The sequence below is a fragment of the Pongo abelii genome, chromosome 21 (assembly GCF_028885655.2).
Source record: "Pongo abelii isolate AG06213 chromosome 21, NHGRI_mPonAbe1-v2.0_pri, whole genome shotgun sequence".
NCBI lineage: Eukaryota > Metazoa > Chordata > Mammalia > Primates > Hominidae > Pongo > Pongo abelii.
This window is the reverse complement of record NC_072006.2, coordinates 38,937,894-38,961,692: the sequence shown is the minus strand read 5'-3', so window position 1 is coordinate 38,961,692 and position 23,799 is coordinate 38,937,894. Positions and strand designations below refer to the sequence as shown.

At 41.3% G+C, this 23,799-nt stretch overlaps 1 protein-coding gene and 1 long non-coding RNA gene across 11 annotated transcripts in view; one reads left to right on the top strand and one right to left on the bottom strand.

Annotated features, from left to right (window-relative positions):
• The window catches only part of NCOA6 (nuclear receptor coactivator 6), a 110,401-nt gene that overhangs the window by 33,539 nt on the left and 53,063 nt on the right, over window positions 1–23,799 (top strand). For 9 of the 10 annotated variants that reach the window (XR_008517126.2, XM_024238683.3, XM_024238690.3 and 6 more), the window contains 3 exons: window positions 9,464–9,747; window positions 15,725–15,880; window positions 23,602–23,724. Coding sequence is in view for 9 of the 10 variants with exons in the window: in XM_024238683.3 (XP_024094451.3) it covers window positions 9,513–9,747; window positions 15,725–15,880; window positions 23,602–23,724 (514 nt within the window). In the remaining variant the exon portion in view is untranslated. The remainder of the gene's footprint in view (window positions 1–9,463; window positions 9,748–15,724; window positions 15,881–23,601; window positions 23,725–23,799) is intronic. The other variant, XM_063720624.1, reaches the window with a different exon arrangement.
• The window catches only part of LOC129052214 (uncharacterized), a 50,287-nt gene continuing 26,650 nt past the window's right edge, over window positions 163–23,799 (bottom strand). Inside the window, exon 3 of the long non-coding RNA XR_008517133.1 lies at window positions 163–367. This is a non-coding gene — a long non-coding RNA (uncharacterized LOC129052214). The remainder of the gene's footprint in view (window positions 368–23,799) is intronic.

The window sequence follows — 23,799 nt, the reverse complement described above, 5'->3', positions numbered from 1 at the left end:
AATATTAGAACATTTTTTGCATCAACTCCCTGCCCTCTCTCCTTCTTTTGAGAATTTCCTTCATGTACAGTATTATGACAGGGGCTTGGGTTTGTGCCTTGGTGCCCTAACATCCTTAGATTTTTATCTCAGTTTGTTGAAGTGACTACTATGGCAAGCAGTCATTGTTTATAATTTAAGAGTTTATTGCTGGTTTTCCTTAAAGACACTGACATTCGCAAGTTACTGAGAAGTAGTTTTTGTATCTAGAAAGTTTTTTTTTTCTTTCATTCTGAGACTTAAGAGCTTTGTGCCAGGAGCAGAAGGCCATCATTTCTGCCAGGGTGAGCAGTGCATTGAGGTACAACCAGTCCTTCACTCCCAGATCCTAGGAGGAAAGAAGGAGTGCTATTAGGAACAAAGAAGGAAGCAAGCACTGTAGAGCTGTTGCCACAAGCAGCTACTCTTCTATGTAAATCTTTATATGACTGACAAAGACTGCTGCTCCCTACTTAGAGAATACTCATGATGGGTGCACAATTGACATTTTAAAGCAGTAAAAAGATACAAGAAAAATTACCTAGGGAAAATATTTTTCTAAAAGCATGTTTTGAGAAGAAATTAAATGTGCTGCTTTCTGTATGGAGTGGGCTGAGTTCTGAGTTGTTAAAAATGCATCAGGTTGAAATGCACATAACATAAATTAGCCATTTTAAAGTGAACAGTTCAGTGGCATTTAGTAGATTCACATTGTACAACCACCACTTCTATCTAGTTCCAAAACATGTCTGTCACTCCAAAATGAAACTTCATAACCATTAAGATGTCCCATTCCCCATCCCCTATACCTCCCGCTCACAACCACTAATCTGTCTGTCTGTCTCTGTGAAGTTACCTATTCTAGATATTTCATACAAATTAGGCCGGGTGCGGTGGCTCATGCCTGATATCCCAACACTTTGAGAGGCTGAGGCGGGTGGATCACTTGAGGTCAGGAGTTTGAGACTAGCCTGGCCAATATGGCGAAACCTCATCTCTCCTAAAAACAAACAAAATTAGCCAGGCTTGGTGGTTGCGTGCCTGTAATCCCAGCTACTTGGGAGGCTGAGGCAGGAGAATCACTTGAACCTGGGAGGCAGAGGTTGCAGTGAGCCAAGATCACGCCACTGCACTCCTTCCTGGGTGACAGAGCCAGACTCCATCTCAAAAATAATAATAATAGGCCAGGCGCAGTGGCTCACGCCTGTGGTCCCAGCACTTTGGGAGGCTGAGGCAGGCACGTCACGAGGTCAGGAGATCGAGACCATCCTGGCTAACACAGTGAAACCCCGTCTTTACTAAAAATGCAAAAAAATTAGCCGGGCGTAGTGGTGGGTGCCTATGGTCTCAGCTACTCGGGAGGTTGAGGCAGGGGAATGGCGTGAACCTGGGAGGCGGAGCTTGCAGTGAGCCGAGGTCACGCCACTGCATTCCAGCCTGGGCAACACAGCGAAACGCCATCTCAAAATAAATAAATAATAATAAAATAAATAAATGGAATTATGCAATATATGACCTTTTATGTCTGACTTCTGTTACTTAGCATATAGTTTTTGAGGTTTATCTACATTGTAGCACGTATCAGCACTTCATTCCTTATTATATCTAAATAATATTCTATCTATATGTATCTACCACACTTTGTTTATCCATTCACCTGTTAATGGACATTTGAGTTTTTGGCTATTGTGAATAATGTTGCTGTGAATATATGTGTAATTTAGAGTTATTCTTAAATTTTTTTTTTTTTTTTTTAGTACTAATGGGGTTTGCCACGTTGGCCAGGCTGGTCTTGAACTCCTGACCTCAAGTGATCCACCCGCCTTGGCCTCCCAAAGTACTGGGATTACAGGTGTGAGCCACTGTGCCCACCCCGCCTTTCTTAAATTTTGTTTTTACATTAATGTTTTTCAGTGAATATTCTTCCATTTAAGGCAGGAATAATTGCCATAAAGAATATTATTTTATTGTTATGCTGTGTGTGACTATAACACTTTGACATTTACTGAGTATTTATAGTCATTTTTAATTTTTTTGAGACAGAGTCTCACTCTGTTGCTCAGAGCAGCAATAGTGCAGTAGCACAATTTCAGCTCACCACAACCTCCACCCTTCCCCTCACTCCCCTCAGGCTCAAGGGATTGTCTCACCCCAGCCTCATGAGTTGCTGGGACTACAGGCACACACCACCAGGCCCAGCTAATATTTGTACTTTCTGTAGAAATGGGGTTTCACCATGTTCCCCAGGCTGGTCTCAAAAGCCTAAGCTCAAGCTGTCTGCCCACCTCGGCTTCCCAAAGTGCTGGGATTACAGGTGTGAACCACCACACCTAGCCATAGTAAGCCTTTATGCAAAGTTGGAGTAGGAACTTGGGGAACTGCTGATAAACCTGTAACACAATATCAAGATACCTGTAAATATAATGTCAGGCATTTGATGCCTCAGTAATCAGAAAAACTGTTGAATTTCCTCCTTGTAGGGCTTTACAATAACCTTTTTATCCTTATATTTTTCTAAAGGTAAATTATTTGTTAGATGAGTAAGAAAGATACCATTGTTGTCATTGGTTGACTTCCATAGATTGAGACTTGAAGAAATTGCATTTGATCACTGCTATTCACTTAACTTTTCTCATTACTACTACCATAGTTCCCTCAAAGTTTGTTGAATAAAGCTTTCTAGATGCTGCTTCATACAGCACTTAGATGAATTGTTGATTTCCTATTATCAGGCCCCCACGTAACCTATAGTATATATTTTTTTGTAAGTTGTAACTTGAAATTTTCAGATGCTTTGAACTTGACACATAATCTAGCAATTCATTGGCACACCAAGGCAAAACATCAACCTGCTAAAGAGATTTATGTATTTATTTATTTATTTTTGAGACGGAGTTTCACTCTTGTTACCCAGGCTGAGTGCAGTGGCGCTATTTATGTTCACCGCAACCTCCACCTCCCAGGTTCAAGTGATTCTCCTGCCTTATCCTCCCAGTAGCTGGGATTACAGGCATGTGCCACCATGCCCAGCTAATTTTGTATTTTTAGTAGAGATGGAGTTTTTCCATGTTGGTCAGGCTGGTCTTGAACTCCCGACCTCAGTTGATCCGCCTGCTTCAGCCTCCCAAAGTGCTGGGATTACAGGCTATTTATTTAATCTTCAGCTTTAAAACCTACATGTCGTTCAGTTAAGCCTAAATATGAGGTAGGAGGTGGAAATTGACTCCAGAGGCAGGGCTTGAACACCAGACCAAACTGAGGACTAGCTAAAACAGGGATGGGGCAGGAGCAGCTTTCCATAAGACACGTCCACCAGTGTACCATGTCAGTTTACCATTACCATGACAACACCCAGGACTTACCACCCCTCTCCATGGCAATGACCTGACTACCCAAAAGTTACCATACTTTTGCTAGCAATTTCTGCATAAACCACCTGTTAATCTACATGCTTAAAAGTAGGTATAGGCCAGGCACGATGGCTCACGCCTGTAATCCCAACACTTTGGGAGGCCGAGGCGGGTGGATCACCTGAGGTCAGGAGTTCAAGACCAGCCTGGGCAACACGGTGAAACCCCATCTCTACTAAAATGTGTCACTGCACTCCAGCCTGGGCGAGACAGAGCTAGACTCCATCTCAAAAACAATTAAAATAAATGAATACATAAAAGTAGATATAAATATAACTGCTGGCCAGGTACAGTAGGAGGCCAAGGTGGGCGGATTGCTTGAGCTCAGGAGTTCGAGACCAGCCTAGGCAACACGGTGAAACTCCATCTCTACTAAAATACAAAAAATTAGTCCAGCGTGGTGGCATCTGTCTGTAGTCTCAGCTAATTGGGAAGCTGAGGTAGGAAAATTGCTTGAACCTGGAAGGCGGCGGTTGCTCTGAGCTGAGATCACACCACTGCACTCCAGCCTAGGTGACAGAGCGAGACTTCATCTCCAAAAAAAAAAAAAAAATTAGATATAAATATAATTGCAAAACTGCTCTGAGCTGCCAGTCTCAGCACACTGCCTATGGGGTAGTCCTGCTCTGCAGGAGCAGTCACAGAGTTGTAACACTGCAGCTTCAGTAAAGCTGTTTTCTTCTACCCTACCCTGGCTCACCCTTAAGTTCTTTCCTGGGTCAAGCCAAGAATGCTTGAAGGCTAAGCCCCACTTTGGAGGCTTGCCTGTCCTGCATCAAATACAGGTTAATTTGTAAATGGCAAAGTTTGTTTTGAGGTTTTTCCTCAATAACTTGTTTCCTAGGCCTATTAGGCCATTTCCAAAATTGATCTCACTCTTTTAATTTTTTTTTTTTTTTTTAAGTGCGGGATCTTGCTCTCTTACCCAGGCTGGAGTGTAGTGGCACAATCATAGCTCACTGTAGCCTTGACCTCCCAGGCTCAAGCAGTTCTGACACCCTAGCCTCCCATGTAGCTGGGACTACAGGTGTGCATCACCACACCTGGTTAATTTTTAAATTTTTTTTGTAGAGATGGGTCTTACTGTGTTGGCAGGAGTGGTCTCAAAATCCTGGGCTCAAACGATCCTCCAACCTCAGCCTCCCAAAGTGCTGGGATTACAGGCCTGAACCACCACACCTGGCCTATTTTGTGTTTTAAAAAGATCCCTGTGGCTGCTGTCTGGAGACAGATTGGAGGCAGGGGAGACCTGAAAGCCGACTTTTTAATGGGGTTTTTTTTTTCATAAATTTCTTTAAGTTTCTTGTGGGCTCTGGATATTAGACCTTTGTCAGATGGGTAGATTGCAAAAATTTTGTGCCATTCTGTAGGTTGTCTGTTCACTCCAATGATAGTTTCTTTTGCTGTGCAGAAGCTCTTTATTTTAATTAGATCCCATTTGTCAATTTTTTTGTTGCAATTGCTTTTGGCGTTTTTATCATGAAATCTTTGCCCATGCCCATGTCCTGAATGGTATTGCCTAGATTTTCTTCTGAGGTTTGTTAGTTTTGGGTTTTACATTTAAGTTTTTAATCCATTTTGAGTTAATTTTTGTAAGGATGGTGTAAGGAAGGGGTCCAGTTTCAATTTTCTGCGTATGGCTAGCCAGTTCTCTCAGCACCATTTATTAAATAGGGAATCCTATTTAGTCATAACAGTCTCTCAGATCACAGCACAATCAAATTAGAACTCAAGATTAAGAAGTTCACTCATAACCACACAACTATATGGAAATTGAACAACCTGCTCGTGATTGACTTTTGGGTAAGTAATGAAATTAAGGCATAAATGAAGAAGTTCTTTGAAACTAATGAGAACAAAGAGACAACATACCAGAATCTCTGGGACAGTGTTAAACAGTGTTAAGTGGGAAATTTATAGCACTAAATGCCCACATCAAAAAGCTAGAGAGATCCCAAGTTAACAACCTAACATCTCAACTAAAAGAACTGGAAAATGAAGAGCAAATAAACCCCAAAGCTAGCAAAAGATCAAGAAATAACCAAGAATAGAGCTGAACTGAAGGAGATAAGAGACACAAAAAAACCCTTCAAAAACTCAGTGAATCCAGAAGCTGGTTTTTTGAAAAAAATTGATAGATCACTAGCTATAATAGACTGCTAGCAGGACTAATAAAGAAGAAAAAGAAATTAAATAAACACAATCAGAAATGATAAGGGGGCTATCACCGCTGACCCCACAGAAATACAAACAACCATCAGAGAATACTATAAACGCCTCTGTGTACATAAACTAGAAAATCTAGAAGAAATGGATAAATTCCTGGACACATACACTCTGAACTGAACCAGGAAGACTGAACCAGGAAAAAATTGAATCTCTGAATATACCGATTAACAAGTTCTGAAATTGAGGCAGTAATAAATAGCCTACCAACCAAAGAAGTTTCTTTAAAAATTATTTTTTTTGTAGGGAAGGCCAGCAATTTTTCATAGACTGACTTTCAATTTCTCTCTGTTTTTTTTTTTTAAGTACTGTGTAATGCCCATAGTATTGTTAAACTGACAATTCCTGTATCTGCCAGTAGAAGGTTTTCCAGATCTAGATACATAGTCCTCATGTCATGACCAACGACCTGTTTAGGGAGACTATCAAAGTCCAGGCTTTTTAGTTAGTCTCCTTTCTGGTTAAAGATTCTTTTGGAAAATGTTTCTTAGATTTTAAATTGTTTTCTTGCAGTTGTTCCAACTTTGGAATAGCTGCTAAATAGTTATAGTTTTTTAGGCAGTCATCATTTTTCCTGCTAAGCAGCAACTTTTAATCCCTAAAAATCTTCATTAGTTGTGTTTAATTACCTCTAAAGTTTATTAAAAATCTGTAAAATGCAGATGGCAATCAAATAAGGGCAGTGGTATTAATTTGAGATTTTCTGACTGCTGTTGTATCTTTTTTTTTTTTTTTTAATTTTTTAAAAAATTGAGACATGGTCTTGCTGTTACCTAGCCTGGGCTGGAACTCCTGGGCTCAAACAGCCCTCCTGCCTCTGCCTCCCAAAGTGCTAGGGATACAGGTATGAGCCACTGACCCTGCTATTGTTTCTTAACCACCCAAATCAGTTTCATTGTAACAGTCATTAGCACTAGAAAAGGATATAATTGTCAGAACACAAGGTGCTCTGCTCAAATTTGTAAGTATTTTTGCCATATTTACTTATAACAGAGGAATTTTTCCCCCAAGGATTGCTTAGGTTGGTGTTTGGAAAGCCTTTGCTGTTGAAGTTTAGTCACTAGTAATTATTTTATTTTATTTTATTTTATTTATTTATTTTTGAGATGAAGTCTTGCTCTTGTCCCCCGGGCTGGAGTGCAATGGTGCGATCTCAGCTCACTGCAGCCTCTGCCTCCAGGGTTCAAGTGATTCTCCTGCCTCAGTCTCCCAAGAAGCTGGGAATATTATAGGCGCCTGCTACCATGCCTGGCTAATTTTTGTATTTTCAGTAAAGACGGGGTTTCACCATGTTGACCAGGCTAGTCTCAAACTCCTGACCTCAGGTGATCTGTCCGCCTCAGCCGCCTGAAGTGCTGGGATTACAGGCGTGAGCCACCGCGCCCAGCCTATTTTATTTTTATTTTTAGAGACAAAAATGTTGCTGTCACCTATACTGAAATGCAGTGGCACTATCGTAGCTTACTGCTGCCTCAAACTCCTGGGTTTGAGGGATCCTCCCGCCTCAGCCTCCTGAGTAGCTGGGGCTATAGGCATGCACCACCACACCCAGTTATTTTTTTTATTTTTTGTAGAGACAGGGTCTCACTGTGTTGCCCTGGCTGGTCTTAAATCGCTGCCCTCAAGCCATCCACCAGCCTCACTATTTAAAAAAGAAAAATTGGTTGGACATGGTAGCTCATGCCTGTAATCCCAGCACTTTGGGAGGCCAAGGTGGGAGGATCACCTGAGCGTAAGAGTTTGAGACCAGCCTGGGCAATATGGCAAGATGCAATCTCTACAAAAAATTTTAAAAATTAGCTGGGCACGGTGGTACGTGCCTGTAATCCCAGCTGCTTAGGAAGCTGAGGCGAGAGGATCACTTGAGCCCAGGAGGTTGAGGCTGCAGTGAGCCATGTTTTTGCCACTGCATTCCAGCAACAGAGAAAGACTGTGTCTCAAAAAAATAAAAAAAAAAAGTTAAACAGTGTTTCAGTTACTTTTTTTCATTTATGCAAGGAATACAACCATATTACAGCAGTTTTGTATTTCCTAATGATTTGCAGCGTATTTCAAAAATAGGAAAATAAAATTTATCAGTGATCCTACCAACCTAATATAGTTGCTTTTTAGGGGATTAATTTTCTTATCCATTTTTTTTAAGAAACTTGTAATTATAGTTACAAGTATAAAGTAATAATTCATGATACTTTAATAATATAAATAAGTGCCATAAATAAATAAAAGGCTGGACACGTGCCATAAATAAGTGCCATAAATAAATAAAAGGTGGCTCACATCTGTAATTCTAGCACTTTGGGAGGCCAAGGTGAGTGGCTTGCCTGAGCTCAGAAGTTCAAGACCAGCCTGGGCAACATGGCAAAACCCCATCTCTACTAAAACTACAAAAGATTAGCCAGGCATGGTGGTGCTTGCCTGTAGTCCCAGCTACTCGGGAGGCTGAGGCAGGAGAATTGCTTGAACCTGGGAGGTGGAGGTTGCAGTGAGCCGAGATCGTGCCACCGCAGTGCAGCCTGGGCAAAAAAGTGAGACTCTGTCTCAATCCATCAATCAATCAATCAATGTTGTATTATAGTTAAAATTATAAGGAATTATTTTATTAGAACATTTGTGGGAGGTTCTTAGGTTTCCATGCCATTTTTGCTTACCACGAATGCTGAAAATTAATGTTCATTCATTTACTTTTGGGTTAAGTATGTGATCTTCAATCCCCAAGCTAACAGAGGAAATGGCCACACTGTGTGATCTTTAATACATGTACTCTTTGGTAAGCAGCATATCTGAAAATAGCAGAAAATATAACTTCTTTATATCTAAAATTTAGGAAGTAATTTAATTCTGTCCGGAACACAGTTCTTTACCTCCATAAAGATTACCTGTCCATATCAACCCCCTTTTTTTTTGTTGTTTTTTTGTTTGTTTGTTTGTTTTGAGATGGAGTCTCGCTCTGTTGCCCAGGCTGGAGTGCAGTGACGCGACCTCAGCTCACTTCAACCTCCACCCTCCTGGATTCAAGCAATTCTCCTGCCTCAGCCTCCCTAGTAGCTGGGATTACAGGCATACACCACCACGTCCAGCTTATTTTTGTGTTTTAGTAGCAGCAGGGTTTCATTATATTGGCCAGGCTGGTCTCAAACTCCTGACCTCAAGTGATCTGCCCACCTTGGCCTCCCAAAGTGCTGGGATTACAGGTGTGAGCCACTGCGCCCAGCCCTTTCATATAAGAATTTTTAAGTGTTTATTTCAGAATCATTATTTTTCAGCCATTCCACTGTTAATAACCCTTTAAAAGTTGTTTAAAATGGTTCATGAAAGACTTCAGAATTTTAGGTAATCATCCAGTTGCTATTCGTCAGGTCTAGTTGTGCTTTGTAGTTTGGAGAAAGAAGAAGGTTTTAGAAACCTTGGCTCCTTTTAAGCTTTTGTCAAGACAGAAGTAGGGGGAGTCTTGGGGAGCCCCTTGCTCTGTGGGGTCAACCAAAAACCTATAATTCTCAAAAAGTATGTGCTTGTTTTATTTTCTTGTGATCCTTTGTTCCCTTCTGACATTCTAGCTTATAAAAAAGTAGCATATAACATAATAAAAAGAATGTTAAATTTAAGACTAGTGTATTTTTATTTTTGGTAACTGTAAGAACTAATTGTTTTAGAATGTCATAATTAAAATAGCTTATCTTCTCTGTAATTTCTTAATTTTTATAGTATTTTCTTATTGTCAAATAAATTATAATTTTCATAGAACTATGAATTATACATTGTTGAATGCATAACTATGCATTGTAATGCTCTTTTGCATCTTCTCTTTTCAGAAGTTTTCTTATTGTCCTCTTGGCATATGCTTCTGGAATAATATTCACCATGGTTTTGGATGACCTTCCAAACTTAGAAGACATCTATACTTCCTTGTGTTCATCAACAATGGAAGACTCAGAGATGGATTTTGACTCTGGACTAGAAGATGATGACACAAAAAGTGATAGTATTTTGGAGGATTCCACAATTTTTGTGGCCTTCAAAGGAAATATAGATGATAAAGACTTCAAATGGAAATTAGATGCAATATTGAAAAACGTGCCCAATTTGTTACACATGGGTAATTTGCTTTAATTATTTTTTCTTCCTGTTACTGTTTTTGAAATGTTTGCCCTTCCATGGTTATCTTGAGTTTTACAAAGCAAGTTTGCTAAATTGGGTCAAAAGGCTGAATTTAAGCGCAGAGGTGGAATTTTAGGATTTTAAAAATATACATGTTTTCTTTCTTTTTAAGTACATAGAAGAACTGAATATAAAGTATTGCTTATTATGGTAATTGTTGAATAATCTTCTCTAGTGGATAAAAGTAATTCCCAAGACCCAAATGTATTTGTTTTTAACTCTCTGGTCTTCATTTTCCTTACCTGTAAATTGAAAAGGTTAAACTGAATCTTTCAGGACCCTTAAAGCTTAGAAAACTTATTATTCCATGAGTCTGCTTATAATGTACTTTAAATTTATTCCTTTAACTTTTATATCAGAAGTCACTAGCTGACAGCTTGCTGGATCCAGTCTGCAGCCATTTGTTATTTGGCCCACGTTAGTGTTTGAGATTTAGTTTGTTTTCAGTGTCTGAGTTTCATTGCCAGTGCTTTAAAAATTGAGATATATTGCATGAAAATCCGAATTTTTACATTTGTCTTTAAAAATAGGAAGATCTGATAATATTGAGTTCTCCCTCTTTCCCAGATGGTACTAAGTAGCAGCTGCTTCTGAGAGCAGCCCCACTTCACCACAGTTCCCATCTGGCTTCTTCACATATTTAGATTACCTGTCCATATCTTACGGGCATTTGTGGTTTTGAACCTTGATTTAGATGTTCTCTATTCTAGTTAGCACAATTGTCTAATCCTTTCAGACGTAGTGAAAAGCCTAGATATATTCCTTTTATCACAAATCCTAAATTGATCAAGAGCTAATTAGCTTTCTTTTAAGGCTTGGGGGTTTTATCTTTTGAGATTTGTTATCTGGACGGAAGCTGTTGTTTTTTCAACTGCTTTTCACTGTGTTGTACAAGGTTCTCCATAGTTATGCGTTATTTAGCATACAATTAAGAATTTTTCATGTAGTTATCAACATTATTGTAACCATAATCATAGTTATATATTATAAAGGTCTAGCTGGGCCTGAAATTGTTCATTGCTCTTCATTAATTACCACATTTTTCTGTTGTTTACTTATTGCTAATTCAATTTATTTATGGCTTTCAAATAAATTACCAAACCTAGGCCAGGCACAGTAGTTCATGCCTGTAATCCCAGCACTTTGGGAGATTGAGTTGGGTGGATCACTTGAACCCAGGAGTTCAAGACCAGCCTGGACAATGTAGAGAGACCTCATCTCTACAGAAAATACAAAAATTTGCTGGGTATGCTGGCGTGCACCTGTAGTCCCAGCTACTCGAGAGGCTGAGGTGGGAGGATCACTTGAGCCCAGGGACATCAAAGCTGCAGTGAGCTCTAATAGTGCCCCTGCACTCCAGCCTGTGTGACAGAGTGAGACCCTGTCTAAAAAAAATAAATAATAAATAAAGGTGGGTGCAGTGGCTCATGCCGGTAATCCTAGCACTTTGGGAGGTCAAGGTGGGCGGATCACTTGAGGCCAGGAGTTTGAGACAAGCCCGGCCAACATGTTGAAACCTCGTCTGCTAAAAATACAAAAATTAGCCAGCCGTGCTGGCAGGCGCCTGTAATCCCAGCTACTCGGGAGGCTGAGGCATTGCTTGAACCTGGGAGGTAGAGGTTGCAGTGAGCCGAGATCATGCCACTGCACTCCAGCCTGAGTGACAGAGCGAGACTCTGTCTCAAAAAAATAAAAACAAATAAAAAATAACCAACTCTAGATTTATGGTGCTATCAGATTATATTCTTGGTCCAAAAAATATTTTAAGTCAAATCTCTCAAATATGGAAGTTCAAAAAGATTTTGATAAGATATAACTGTTATGAATATGGATTTTTCTGCAAGCATATTACGAGTGTTAATACCATAAGCAAATTTGATATTTGTGTAGAATATGTACAAGATTCCAACATACTTCAGAGTGGGAAGAAGTCCTGCAGTGTCTATGATTGGTGGAACCAGGATCCCCAAACTTCCTGCCTTTTGCTGTTTGGAGGCCTACGTGTAATGGAAAGGAAATTGCCCTGAGAATCAGAGCTGGGTTTTAATGTCATCTCTGATGCTACTAGTTAGCCACAGGATTCTGAGCAAATCACTTAGCCTTTCTGGGCCTTGGTTTCCTCTCCTGTAAAATAGTCTTGGACTAAATATTGTCTAATCTTTTCTAAATTCCTATGATTGTGTTATCTCATTCCTTTTAGCAAATTTTCCCTTTTTTTTTTCCACATTAGAACAAGTGAACTCCATGTCTGGAAAAGTTAACATTCAATGTACAATGGTTTAAGAGCTGGAAGGGGCTTTAGGCAACATGTAGGCACTTTCCTCTATGCGTAGATGTTTCTCATTTTGAGAAAGGATATTCCTCTACGACCGTTACCTCTTTTTTCCTTCTTTTCACAGGTGTTGAATGACCGTTATCTTAATATTAGAATGTATAACTGAATGAAGGATACAGAAGATTCAGTTTAGCTGAGTTAATAACAAAAGAGAAAATTGTTTTGCCTGAGGTTGTTGAATAACTTTTTTTGTTTTTTATTTATTTTTTGAGGCAGTGTCTCACCCTGTCACTCAGGCTGGAATGCAGTGGCATGATCTCAGCTCACTGCAGCCTTGATCTCCCAGGCTCAAGCAATTCTCCCACCTCAGCTTCCCAAGTAGCTGGGACTACAGGCGCACGCCGCTGCACCCGGCTAATTTTCTGTTTATTTTTTGTAGAGATGAGGTCTCACTATGTTGCCCAGGGTGATCTCAAACTCCTGAGCTCAAGTGTTCTGCCCGCCTCGGCCTCCCAAAGTGCTGGGATTATGGACATGCGCCACTGCACCCAGCCAAATAACATTTTTTATCAGCTAACTGTGCCTAGGATTTGCTTTCCAACCTGTAAAATGTAACTACAATTAATAGTACCTCCTCAAATTACTTAACTTTTTTTTTTATTATTATTATACTTTAAGTTTTAGGGTACATGTGCACAATGTGCAGGTTAGTTACCTATGTATACATGTGCCATGCTGGTGTGCTGCACCCATTAACTCGTCATTTAGCATTAGGTATATCTCCTAAAGCTATCCCTCCCCGCTCCCCCCACCCCGTAACAGTCCCCAGAGTGTGATGTTCCCCTTCCTGTGTCCATGTGTCTGTAAACTATCGCAAGAACAAAAAACCAAACACCGCATATTCTCACTCATAGGTGAGAATTACTTAACTTTTTAAAAAAGTATTTTTTATTGTATAATACACATAACATAAAATTTACCATGTTAACCATTATTAAGTATACAGTTTAGTGGAAATTAAATGTACTCATAATGTTGTGCAACCATCACCACCATGTGTTGCCCTAACTCTTTTCTTTTTTTTTAAACGGAGTCTTGCTCTGTCACCCAGGCTGGAGTGCAGTGGCGCGATCTCGGCTCTCTGCAAGCTCCGTCTCCCGGGTTCACGCCATTCTCCTGCCTCAGCCTCCCGAGTAGCTGGGACTACAGGCGACTGCCACCACACCAGGCTAATTTTTTGTATTTTTTAGTAGAGATGGGGTTTCACTGTGTTAGCCAGGATGTAACTCTTTTCATCTTGTAAAATTAAACATCTCTGGCCGGGTGCGGTGGCTTATGCCTGTAATCCCAGCACTTTGGGAGGCCGAGGCTGATGGATCACGAGGTCAAGAGATCAAGATCATCTTGGCCAACATGGTGAAACCCTGTCTCTACTAAAAATACAAAAATTAGCTGGGCATAGTGGCGGGTGTCTATAGTCCCAGCTACTTGGGAGGCTGAGGCAGGAGAATTGCTTGAAGCTGGGAGGCAGAGGTTGCAGTGAGCCAAGATTGCACCACTGCATTCCAGCCTGGTGACAGATTGAAACTCCGTCTCAAAAAAAAAAAAAAAATTGAACATCTCTAACCGTTAAATAACAACTCCCCATTTCCTCCTTGCTCCTAGTCCCTGGAAACCACCATTCTACTATCTGTTTCTATGATTTTTGACTACTCTACTTCCTTCATATAAGTGGAATTTTGCCTTTTTGTGACTGGCATATTTCGCTTAGCGTAAGATGCTCAAAGCCCATTCATGTTGCATCGTGCGGCAGGATTTCCTTCCTTTTTAAGGCTTAATAATATAACATTGTGGCTGGGCGCAGTGGCTCACACCTGTAATCCCAGCACTTCGGGAGGCCGAGGCGGGCGATCATGAGGTCAGGAGATCAAGACCATCCTGGCCAACATGGTGAAACCCTGTGTCTACTAAAAATACAAAAATTAGCTGGGCATGGTGGCGTGCACCTGTAGTCCCAGCTCAGGATGCTGAGGCAGGAGAATTGCTCGAACCTGGGAGGCGGAGGTTGCAGTGAGCCAAGATCATGCCACTGCACTCCAGCCTGGTGACAGAGCAAGATTCCATCTCAAATAATAATAATAATAATAATAATAATAATAATATTCCATTGTATGTATATACCATATTTTACTGATTCATTCATCTGTCAGTAGACATTGGGTTCCTTCCACATCTTAGCTGTTGTGGGTAATGCTGCTATGAATATGGTGTACTATCTCTTTGAGACTCTGCTTTCAGTTCATTTGAGTGTGTACTCCGAAGTAGAATTGCTGCATCATGTGGTAATTCTATTTTTAATTTTTTTTGAGAAACTGTCGTTTTCCACAGCAGCTTGTATCCTTTTACATTCCCACTGACAGTGCACAAGGGTTCCAGTTTCTTTTTTTTTTTTTTTTTTTTTTTTTGAGACGGAGTCTTGTTCTGTCACCCAGGCTGGAGTGCAGTAGTGAAATCTTGGCTCACAGCAACCTCCGCCTCCTGGGTTCAAGCGATTCTCCTGCCTCAGCCTCCTGAGTAGCTGGGACTACAGGCGTGCACCACCATGCCTGGCTAATTTTTGTATTTTTAGTAGAGACGGGGTTTTGCCATGTTGGCCAGGCTGATCTCGAACTCCTGAACTCAAGTGATCCACCAGCCTCAGCCTCCCAAAGTGCTGGGATTATTGGGATTATAGGTGTGAGCCACCGTGCCCCGCGGGTTCTATTTCTCTATCTTCACCACTGTTTATTTTCTTTGGTTTTGATAGTATCCATGGTAATGGTTGTGAGGTGGTATCTTATCATTATTATTTGCATTTCTCTAATGATTAGTTATGTCAAGCATCTTTTCATGTGCTTATTGGCCATTTGTGTATCTTTTCTGGAGAACTGTCCTTTACCTTTTTTTTTTTTTTTTTTTTTTTTGAGACGGAGTCTCACTTTGTTGCCCAGGCTGGAGTGCAGTGGCGCAGTCTTGGCTCACCATAACCTCCGCCTCCCGGGTTCAAGCAATTCTCCTGCCTCAGCCTCCTGAGTAGCTGGGACTACAGGTGCATGCCACCATGCCCAGCAAATTTTTATATTTTAGTAGAGACGGGGTTTCATTATGTTGGCTGGGCTAGTCTTGAACTCCTGACCTTGTGATCCACCCGCCTCGGCCTCCCGAAGTGCTGGGATTATAGGCATGAGCCTATTCTATTAATTTAAACTTAACCTCTCTCTTCTTTCTTATGGTCCTTTCTCCATCTTACTGCTTTCCATTTATTCATTGCCTGTGGTGTGCCAGGTACTATGCTAGATTTTTTGCATATATTATCTAATTTGTACTCAAAAATCATATGAAGTGGTTTTTTCATAGTTTTAGAAAAGAAAAAGATAAGTTTCAGAAAGGCTAAATAGCTCGTTCATGGTCACCCAGGTGCTAAGTGGCAAAGCTAGGATTAGATTTGAGTCTGTAGCTCCAAAGCATATGCTCTGTTAGCTATTCCAAGCTGGGCATAGTGCTCCACCTTATTCTTTTGCTCTTTTGGTTTGTTTTTTAATTCCATCTCCTCTGGTGGCTAAAAGATTATTAATATAATTCTTTTTCTTTCACAATCAAGAGTCCAGCAAGCTAAAAGTACAGAAGGTGGAGCCTTGGAACAGCGTGCGTGTGACATTCAACATCCCCCGGGAAGCAGCGGAGCGGCTACGGATCCTTGCTCAGAGCAACAACCAGCAGCTTCGGGATTTAGGGATTCTCTCTGTTCAGATTGAAGGTCTTTTACTTTGCCATGTGCCCATCTAGACCAGAATCATTACAACAGTAGAATATAGCATGATTTTCTATGCTGCTTTGTCTGTTCCTCTGCTCTTATGTTTCGGAATGCCAAGCAACTCATGTAACTTGTACTTTGCTTTGCAGCACCTTAGGATGAAGAGGGACTGACTGAGGTTATTGCTGGGTCCTGATGGTCTTTAGCATCTGTAGCCTTGGACTCCATTCCTTTGGCTAATTTTGACCATCAGTCTTTCAGACTTTGATTTTACTGGCATCCTGACCAGGAATTGATTTGTCTTATTTTTTTATTTAGTTGTGTGGTTTTCTTTGTTATTGTTGTTGTTTTTAGAGACAGTGTCTTTCTATGTTGCCCAGGCTGGACTCAAAGTCTTGGCCTCAGATGATCCTCCCATCTCAGCCTCCTGAGTAGCTGGGACTACACCTGTACCACTGTACCCAGTTTAACATATAATTTAATTTGCTTCCTTCCTTCCACCAGATAAACTTTGATATTTTCTTTATTCGTCTAACAGATTATGAACCCTTTAATTAACAGTCCTTTCCTTTGGTAGCAGCGTTCCTTTTCTTTTCTTTTTTTTTTGAGACAGAGTCCCAGGATGGAGTGTAGTGGCATGATCTCAGCTCACTGCAACCTCCACCTCCCAGGTTCAAGTGATTCTCCTGCCTCAGCCTCCCGAGTAGCTGGGATTACAGGCACGTACCACCATGCCCAGCTAATTTTTGTATTTTTAGTAAAGATGGGGTTTCACCATCTTGGCCAGGCTGGTCTCAAACTTCTGACCTCAGGTGATCCACCCTCTTCGGCCTCCCAAAGTGCTGGGATTACAGGCCATCACGCCGGCCTGCAGTGTTCATTTTCAATATTTTTACCAGAATGATCTTTTTCAAAATGAGAATTGGATGAGCGCGTGCACGCACACGCGCGCGCACACGCGCACACACACACACGCACACACACACGCACACACACGCACACACACACACACACACACACACACACACACACACACCCCTACACCCCTATACCCCTATACCCCTACACCCCTAGATTAAAATCTTGCTATCTCTTGGTATCATTCAAAGAATGAAGACCAAACTCCTTACCATGACCTCAGGCCTTGCATGGTCTCACCTCTACCTTCCTCATCCAGCCTTATCTTGTATAACTTTCCTCCCTTGCCCCCTGTGTTCCAGCTTCTCAGCTTTCTCTTCCTTCTGCCACAGTTCCTTTGCATTGATGTCTTCTCTAAATGAAATACTATTCCCTACCAGCCCCCCTTCCCCTAGTTCATGCCTGCTCAGCCTTCAAGTATCAGCTTAAATCTTGAGGATGTATTTTCTGAACTCCTTTGGCAAGTCAGAGTCCTTTGCTATGTGCTCTCACAAAAGTTTGTTTCTCTCCCTCAGATCATTTATCTCACACTTTCATTAGAGCAATTATTTGATTATTGTTTTATCCCCATAGACTATAAGCTTTAGCATTTGGAATACAATGATAAATATTGTCCTTACTGTTATAAACTCGGAAGAGCTTATGACTTTAGTAAGGAAGACAAACCTGTGAGAGATGTAAGTACCTACCATGTGTGGGGGAGCTCTTGGGAAGCTCAGTGAACTAGAACCCTCTCTTCCCCTCCTGTGTTGATACAACCAGGTGATAACCAGCAATTCCAGCTTTCCCTTCCACTGTAGTCCAGGTCCTCCTGGCCCTGTGCTTACGTAGAACCTAAGTGCTCCGTGAAACCTCAGCAGCTGAGGTCATTTTGTTTATAGGAGTGAGACACATTTTATGCAGTCTAGCATTGTAGGTTGCTGTGCCCTCAAAGGGGCAATACCAACAAACAAATTATTTAGAAAGGGTTATATGTAGATTGAGAAATGGGATAAATTTCACCATTTGATAAATGAGAGAATAGTGGCTTAAGCAATACCACTTTAATTTGAAAAATGTGGAACTATCTAAAAGGATCCAGAAAAGTACAGTTAATTCACAGCAGTCTGTAGGATGAACTATTAGAAAAAGTGGAAGTCGAACAACTATTGGATAAAATAACAGTATGTGGGCTGTTTATACTTTAAGGAATACATAAGTGGTTTCTTTAAAACCCCACATGTTTTGTGGTCTCTGTTACCTATTTAAAGGCTTCAAAACCTTAATTGATAGTGTTTTTCACTGGAGAAAGAAGTACCAGTTTTATTTCTCAAGCAGACCTACTTCCTAAAAGGATAAAATGCTGGTTCTCCCTTAACGTTATAGCCATAAATTCAAACATGAGTACTAGCAAGGAAGCAAATAGATAACATATTTTAAGAAATTATGAAATTCACATATGACAATGATTATCACAATACAGAAAGAGTTCTTTAACTTTTAGGCTACATGTGTGTCCCAGATGATCTCTGTTCCCACGCTCCTGGGAATTCAGCAGGAGTGAAAGTGATGGCAGCAGCTATTGCTTTTGTGGAACTGGGCTGTTGATTTTGTAAGTTGTAAGAAGAATGTTGGCCAGCCACAGTGGCTCACACCTGTAATCCCAACACTTTGGGAGGCTGAGGTGGGTGGATCACTTGAGGGCAGGAGTTTGAGACCAGCCTGGCCAAATGGTGAAACCCCATCTCTACTAAAAATATAAAAATTAGCCGAGTATGGTGGGGTGTGCCTATAGTCCCAGCTACTCGGGAGGCTAAGGCAGGAGAATTGCTTGAACCCAGGAGGTGGAGGTTGTGGTGAGCCGAGATCACGCCACTGCACTCCAGCCTGGGTGACAAGAGCAAAATTTTCCTGGGTGGAGGTTGCGGTGAGCTGAGATCACGCCACTGCACTCCAGCCTAGGCGACAAGAGCAAAATTTTGTCTCAAAACAACAACAACAAAAAAGAAGGAATGAAGGAATGTTGCCACTATCGTGTCTGCTGCAAGGCTTGAGGGACAGGTTCTCCCAACAGTCCATTCTCCATTGACAAATACTCCCTGTACCCTTCCTTTTTTAAGTTGTGGCCAGGGAATTGGGGAAACATCTTTTTTGAGGACATTTTGTGCCCCCTCTGTAAATTCATGGTGATCTAAAGCAGTAGTCTGCTAACTTTTTCTGTAAAGGGCCAAGAATAAATATTTTTGGCTTTGCAGGCCATAGGATCTCAACTCAACAAGTACTCAGCTCCATCTTGTAGGGCAAAAACAGCCATAGGCGGTATGTAAACAAGTAAACATGGCAGATTTCAATAACACTTTATTGAAATAAACATGCAGTGGGCTGCATTTGGCCCACAGGACATAGTTTGTGGACCCCTAATTGGCAAGTTTGGGAGCCAGTAGTGTTCTCTTTGACACGAATTAGCATATATGCAGTTGGCAAATAGGGGAATGACAGCAGTATAGTGTGGAAATTCTGTTTATTAATATGTGATTTTTTTTCTTAGGTAAGAGGAGCTGGAATAGTAGAAATAGAATTACAATTATCAACAAGAAAAAGCTTTTCACATGTGTGGGAGTCTTTTCAGCTCTATTAAAATTAAGAATGAGAGTGTATATTCGTGTGCCTTCCTGACGTGCATCCCCCAGCCTTGTGTGGCTCGCAGCTCATGATAGGTTGCATTTCTTCCTGTGCCCACCTTAATGGCAGCCCCACTGGCTCAGAACTCCACTGCATCTGCATTATCTCAGCACCTTTAACCAGGCATTTCCGCTGCATTTTTTCTGGTATTTTGCCTCCACCAGTTGTTTTTATTAGAGCTCTGGTTACAAAGTCTCATAGGTTTTCAGTTTGCCCTAACCCTGTTATTGTCAGTATGAGATTTGATAAATGTGAGGTTTTCCAGGAATTGTCATATAGAAAAATGCTTATAATTCTTTGTAAGGTTATAAGATGACCATTTATATTTAATAAATAGCTAAGGAGCACCTGCCACGTACCAGGCACTATTTTATGTATAAATGATATATTATAGATAGTCATATAATTTATCATCTAAATTAGGACACTTCTTTCTTATTTTTTTGAGACAAAGTCTCACTGTGTAGCCTAGGTTGGAGTGCAGTGGTACAAACACAACTCACTGTAGCCTCAGCCTCCTGGGCTCAAGCGATCCTCCTATCTCAGACTCCTGAGTAGCTAAGACCACAGGTGCGTGCCACCACGGACCTGACTAATTTTTCTTAGAGACGGGGTCTCACCATGTCACTAGTCTTGAACTCCTGGTCTGAAGCAATCCTCCCACCTTGGCCTCCCAAAGTGCTGGGATTAACAAACGTGAGTCACTATGCCCAGCCTAAATTAGGACACTTCTGAAAGTGAAAGAGAATGCTGTTAATTATGCTGGAACAACAGATGTGAGGGAACAAGGACAGACTTGTAATTAACCCTGTATAGTGATGGGGGAGGCAAGCAAGAAAACGAGTGAGTGAGTGATTACATGGAATGTGCTCTGCAGAAATAACAAGATGTTCTGATAAAAGTTACCTAACCTTGGATAAGATGGTTGGTAGAGGCCTTTTTGGGCATGTGACACTTAAGATTACATGAAAATTGAGAAGCTAGCTATGTGAAGAGTGCAGAGAACTGTTCTAGGCAGAGAAAACCACATGAGCAAAGGCCTTGGGGGTGAGAAGCAGCCTTGTGTGCCTAAGAAACTAAAAGGAAACACTGGGGCTGAATCCTTGCTATTGAAGGAGAAAAACAGCATGAGATGAGTTTAAAGAGGTAGACAGGGCTAAATATGGGCAGTCCAATATTGGTAGCCACAGACTGTATGTTGCTTTTGGGCACTGAAAATGTGGCTAGTTAAAACTGACATGTGCTGTAAGTATAAAATACATATTACATTTTGAAGATTTGGTATTCCCCAAAGGAATGTAAAATATCTCAATAATTCTTATATTGTCCGGGCTGAGTGGCTCACACCTGTAATCCCAGCACTTTGGAAGGCTGAAGCCAGGAGGATTGCTTGAGTGCAGGAGTTTGAGACCAGCCTGAGCAATGTAGTGACACCCTGTCTCTACAAAAAATTTAAAACTGAAAAAAATTAGCCAGGCATGTTGGCATACTCCTGTAGTCCCAGCTACTTGAGAAGCTGATGTGGGAGGATCACTTAAGTCCAGTTAGGTCAATGCTGCAGTGAACTGTGATCTCACCACTGCACTCCAGCCTGAGCAACAGAGTGAGACCCTGTTTCAAAAAATAATAATAATTTTTACATTAATTACATGTTGAAATAATACATTGAATATATTAAGTGAAATGATAATCTCATCTGTTACTGTGGCTTCTAGAAAATTTTAAATTGCGTATGTGGCTCATATTATATTTCTGTTGAACAACACTTGGCTAGGTAGATAATTTGAGGCCTTGTATAGGCTGTTAAGAAGTTTGGCCTGGCCGGGCACAGTGGCTCATGCCTGTAATCCCAGCACTTTGGGAGGCCGAGACGGGCGGATTGTCTGAGGTCGGGAATTCGAGACCAGTCTGGCCAACATGGTGAAACCCCATCTCTACTAAAAATACAAAAATTAGCTGGGCGTGGTGGAAAGCACCTGTAATCCCAGCTACTCAGGAGGCTGAAGCAGGAGAATTGCTTGAACCCGGAGGCAGAGGTTACAGTGATCCGAGATCGCACCATTGCACTCCAGCCCAGGCAACAGTGTGAGAGACTCCGACTCAAAAAAAATAAATAAATAAAAGAAGTTTGGCCTTTATTTCTAAAATAGTGGGAAGCAATAGACCTGTTTTAAGCAGAGGAATGATACGAACTGATGTCCTTTTCCAGAACAATATTCTTTCAACTTAGAATGTCTTAACAAATTTTGTATATTAATAGTTCCCTTCCTTTAGTGGAAACCCTCATGACCTGTATTCTCTTTCTCTTTTACGCCTGACTTCTAGAGGCAAGCTATAGCATCTGGTAGCTCCCAGTGATTGCTTCCTTTTTGGTAGGATGTTTGTTCCCTGTGACCAGTGAACCTCCCTGGTTAAAATAGACATAGAAAGCTGACCTAGGCCAAGCATGGTGGCTCACGCCTGTAATCCCAGCACTTTGGGCGGATCACAAGGTCAGGAGATCAAGACTATCTGGTAAACATGGTGAAACCCTGTCTCTACTAAAAATACAAAAATTAGCTGGGTGTGTTGGCACGTGCCTGTAATCCCAGCTACTCGGGAGGCCAAGGCAGGAGAATCGCTTGAACCTGGGAGGTGGAGATGGCAGTGAGCCGAGATCGCACCACTGCGCTTCAGCCTGGCGACAGAGCGAGACTCCATCTCAAAAAAAAAAAAAAAAAAAAGGAAGGCTGACCTAGATCAGTGACAGAACGGAGGAAACTGCCATACCTCATTAACTTTCTGCTTTACCATCTGACCCTGTGAATCAGAACCCTACAGTATAGAAGGACTTGGGTGAGTGCAGCCTTTCAGCTCAGCAGCCACAGACTAGCTATATTTTAACTCTCCACAAGGTGGTGCTCTCTTATAATAACAATAGTCAAAATTTTGCATTAAGTGCAAGAAACATTCTGTTGCTTGTTTCAGAGACCTTTTTATCATTGGACCAAGTAAGATTTAAGTTGCCTCTAAGTTTAGAGTCTACTTAATTGGAACACTTCTAGTAACATTACCTATGAGGGTACCGTGAAGCTCAAATAAGATAAAATTAAAAATCCTATACAGGCCGGGCGCGGTGGCTCACGCCTGTAATCCCAGCACTTTGGGAGGCCGAGGTGGGTGGATCACGTGAGGTCAGGAGTTCGAGACCAGCCTGGCCAACGTGGTGAAACCTGTCTCTACTAAAAATGCAAAAATTAGCTGGGCGTGGTGTTGGGTGCCTGTAATCCCAGCTACTCAGGAGGCTGAGGTAGGAGAATCCTTTGAACCCAGGAGACGAAGGTTGCAGTGAGCCTGAGTGACAGAGCAAGACTCCATCTCAAAAAAAAAAAAAAAATCCTATACATAGCCGGACATAGTGATGTGCGCCTGTGGTCCCAGCAACTCAGGAGGCTGAGGCAGGAGGACCCCTTGGGCCCAGGAATTTAAGGTGGTGGTGAGCTATATGACTGTGCCACTGTACTGCAGCCTGGGTGACAGAGTGAGACCCCATCTCAAAAAACAAAAACCTATAAAAATTTTGGTCCTGTCATTAGGTGTCTCAGAAAGTAGATTTGTAGCAACCTATCTCCTCTTCATTGCATGATTTTTTTCCTGCTGGAAATATGTTTATATTGCAGTTATTGAATGGAATTGGTATTTTGTTCACAAGTGTTAGTGTCCCCGCACGAGTATAGGTTCTTTCTTCATTAAACCTACTTATAATTAGTATCTACCTTTTGATCATAAATTACCAAAAGGAAGTCTAGGATTTTGAGAGTTTTTGAGAACATTTTCTTCCATTACACACACACACACAATTGGTAAGATGGTTGAAAATAAATACTCAAGAGTTCCAGGATCTCTGTTGATACTAAGCATCATTCATGGTCACCCTGCTTCCCTATTACAAGTAAGAATTGGTAATATCTCCTTGTGCTTCATGAAACTTGCTTAGATGGGTTGAAGAAAGACCCATCTACATTGAACCCACCATTTTTCTGGTGGTGAACTAACCATAATTCTTCAAAAGCACAGAAAACTAAAGCATTTATATAGCTGTCTGTAAACAAAATTTGCATTTTATTCTAATGATTTCCTTTTTATCACTTGACTGTCATTTTCAGGGGAAGGTGCTATTAACCTGGCTTTGGCTCAGAACCGAAGCCAAGATGTGAGAATGAATGGACCCATGGGAGCTGGAAATTCAGTTAGGATGGAGGCGGGATTTCCTATGGCAAGTGGTCCAGGTAAGACCTCCCACTCAATTGTATGACATTTTACTAGTTTCCTTTTTTGGCTTATTTGATCATTTGAGCCCTGCA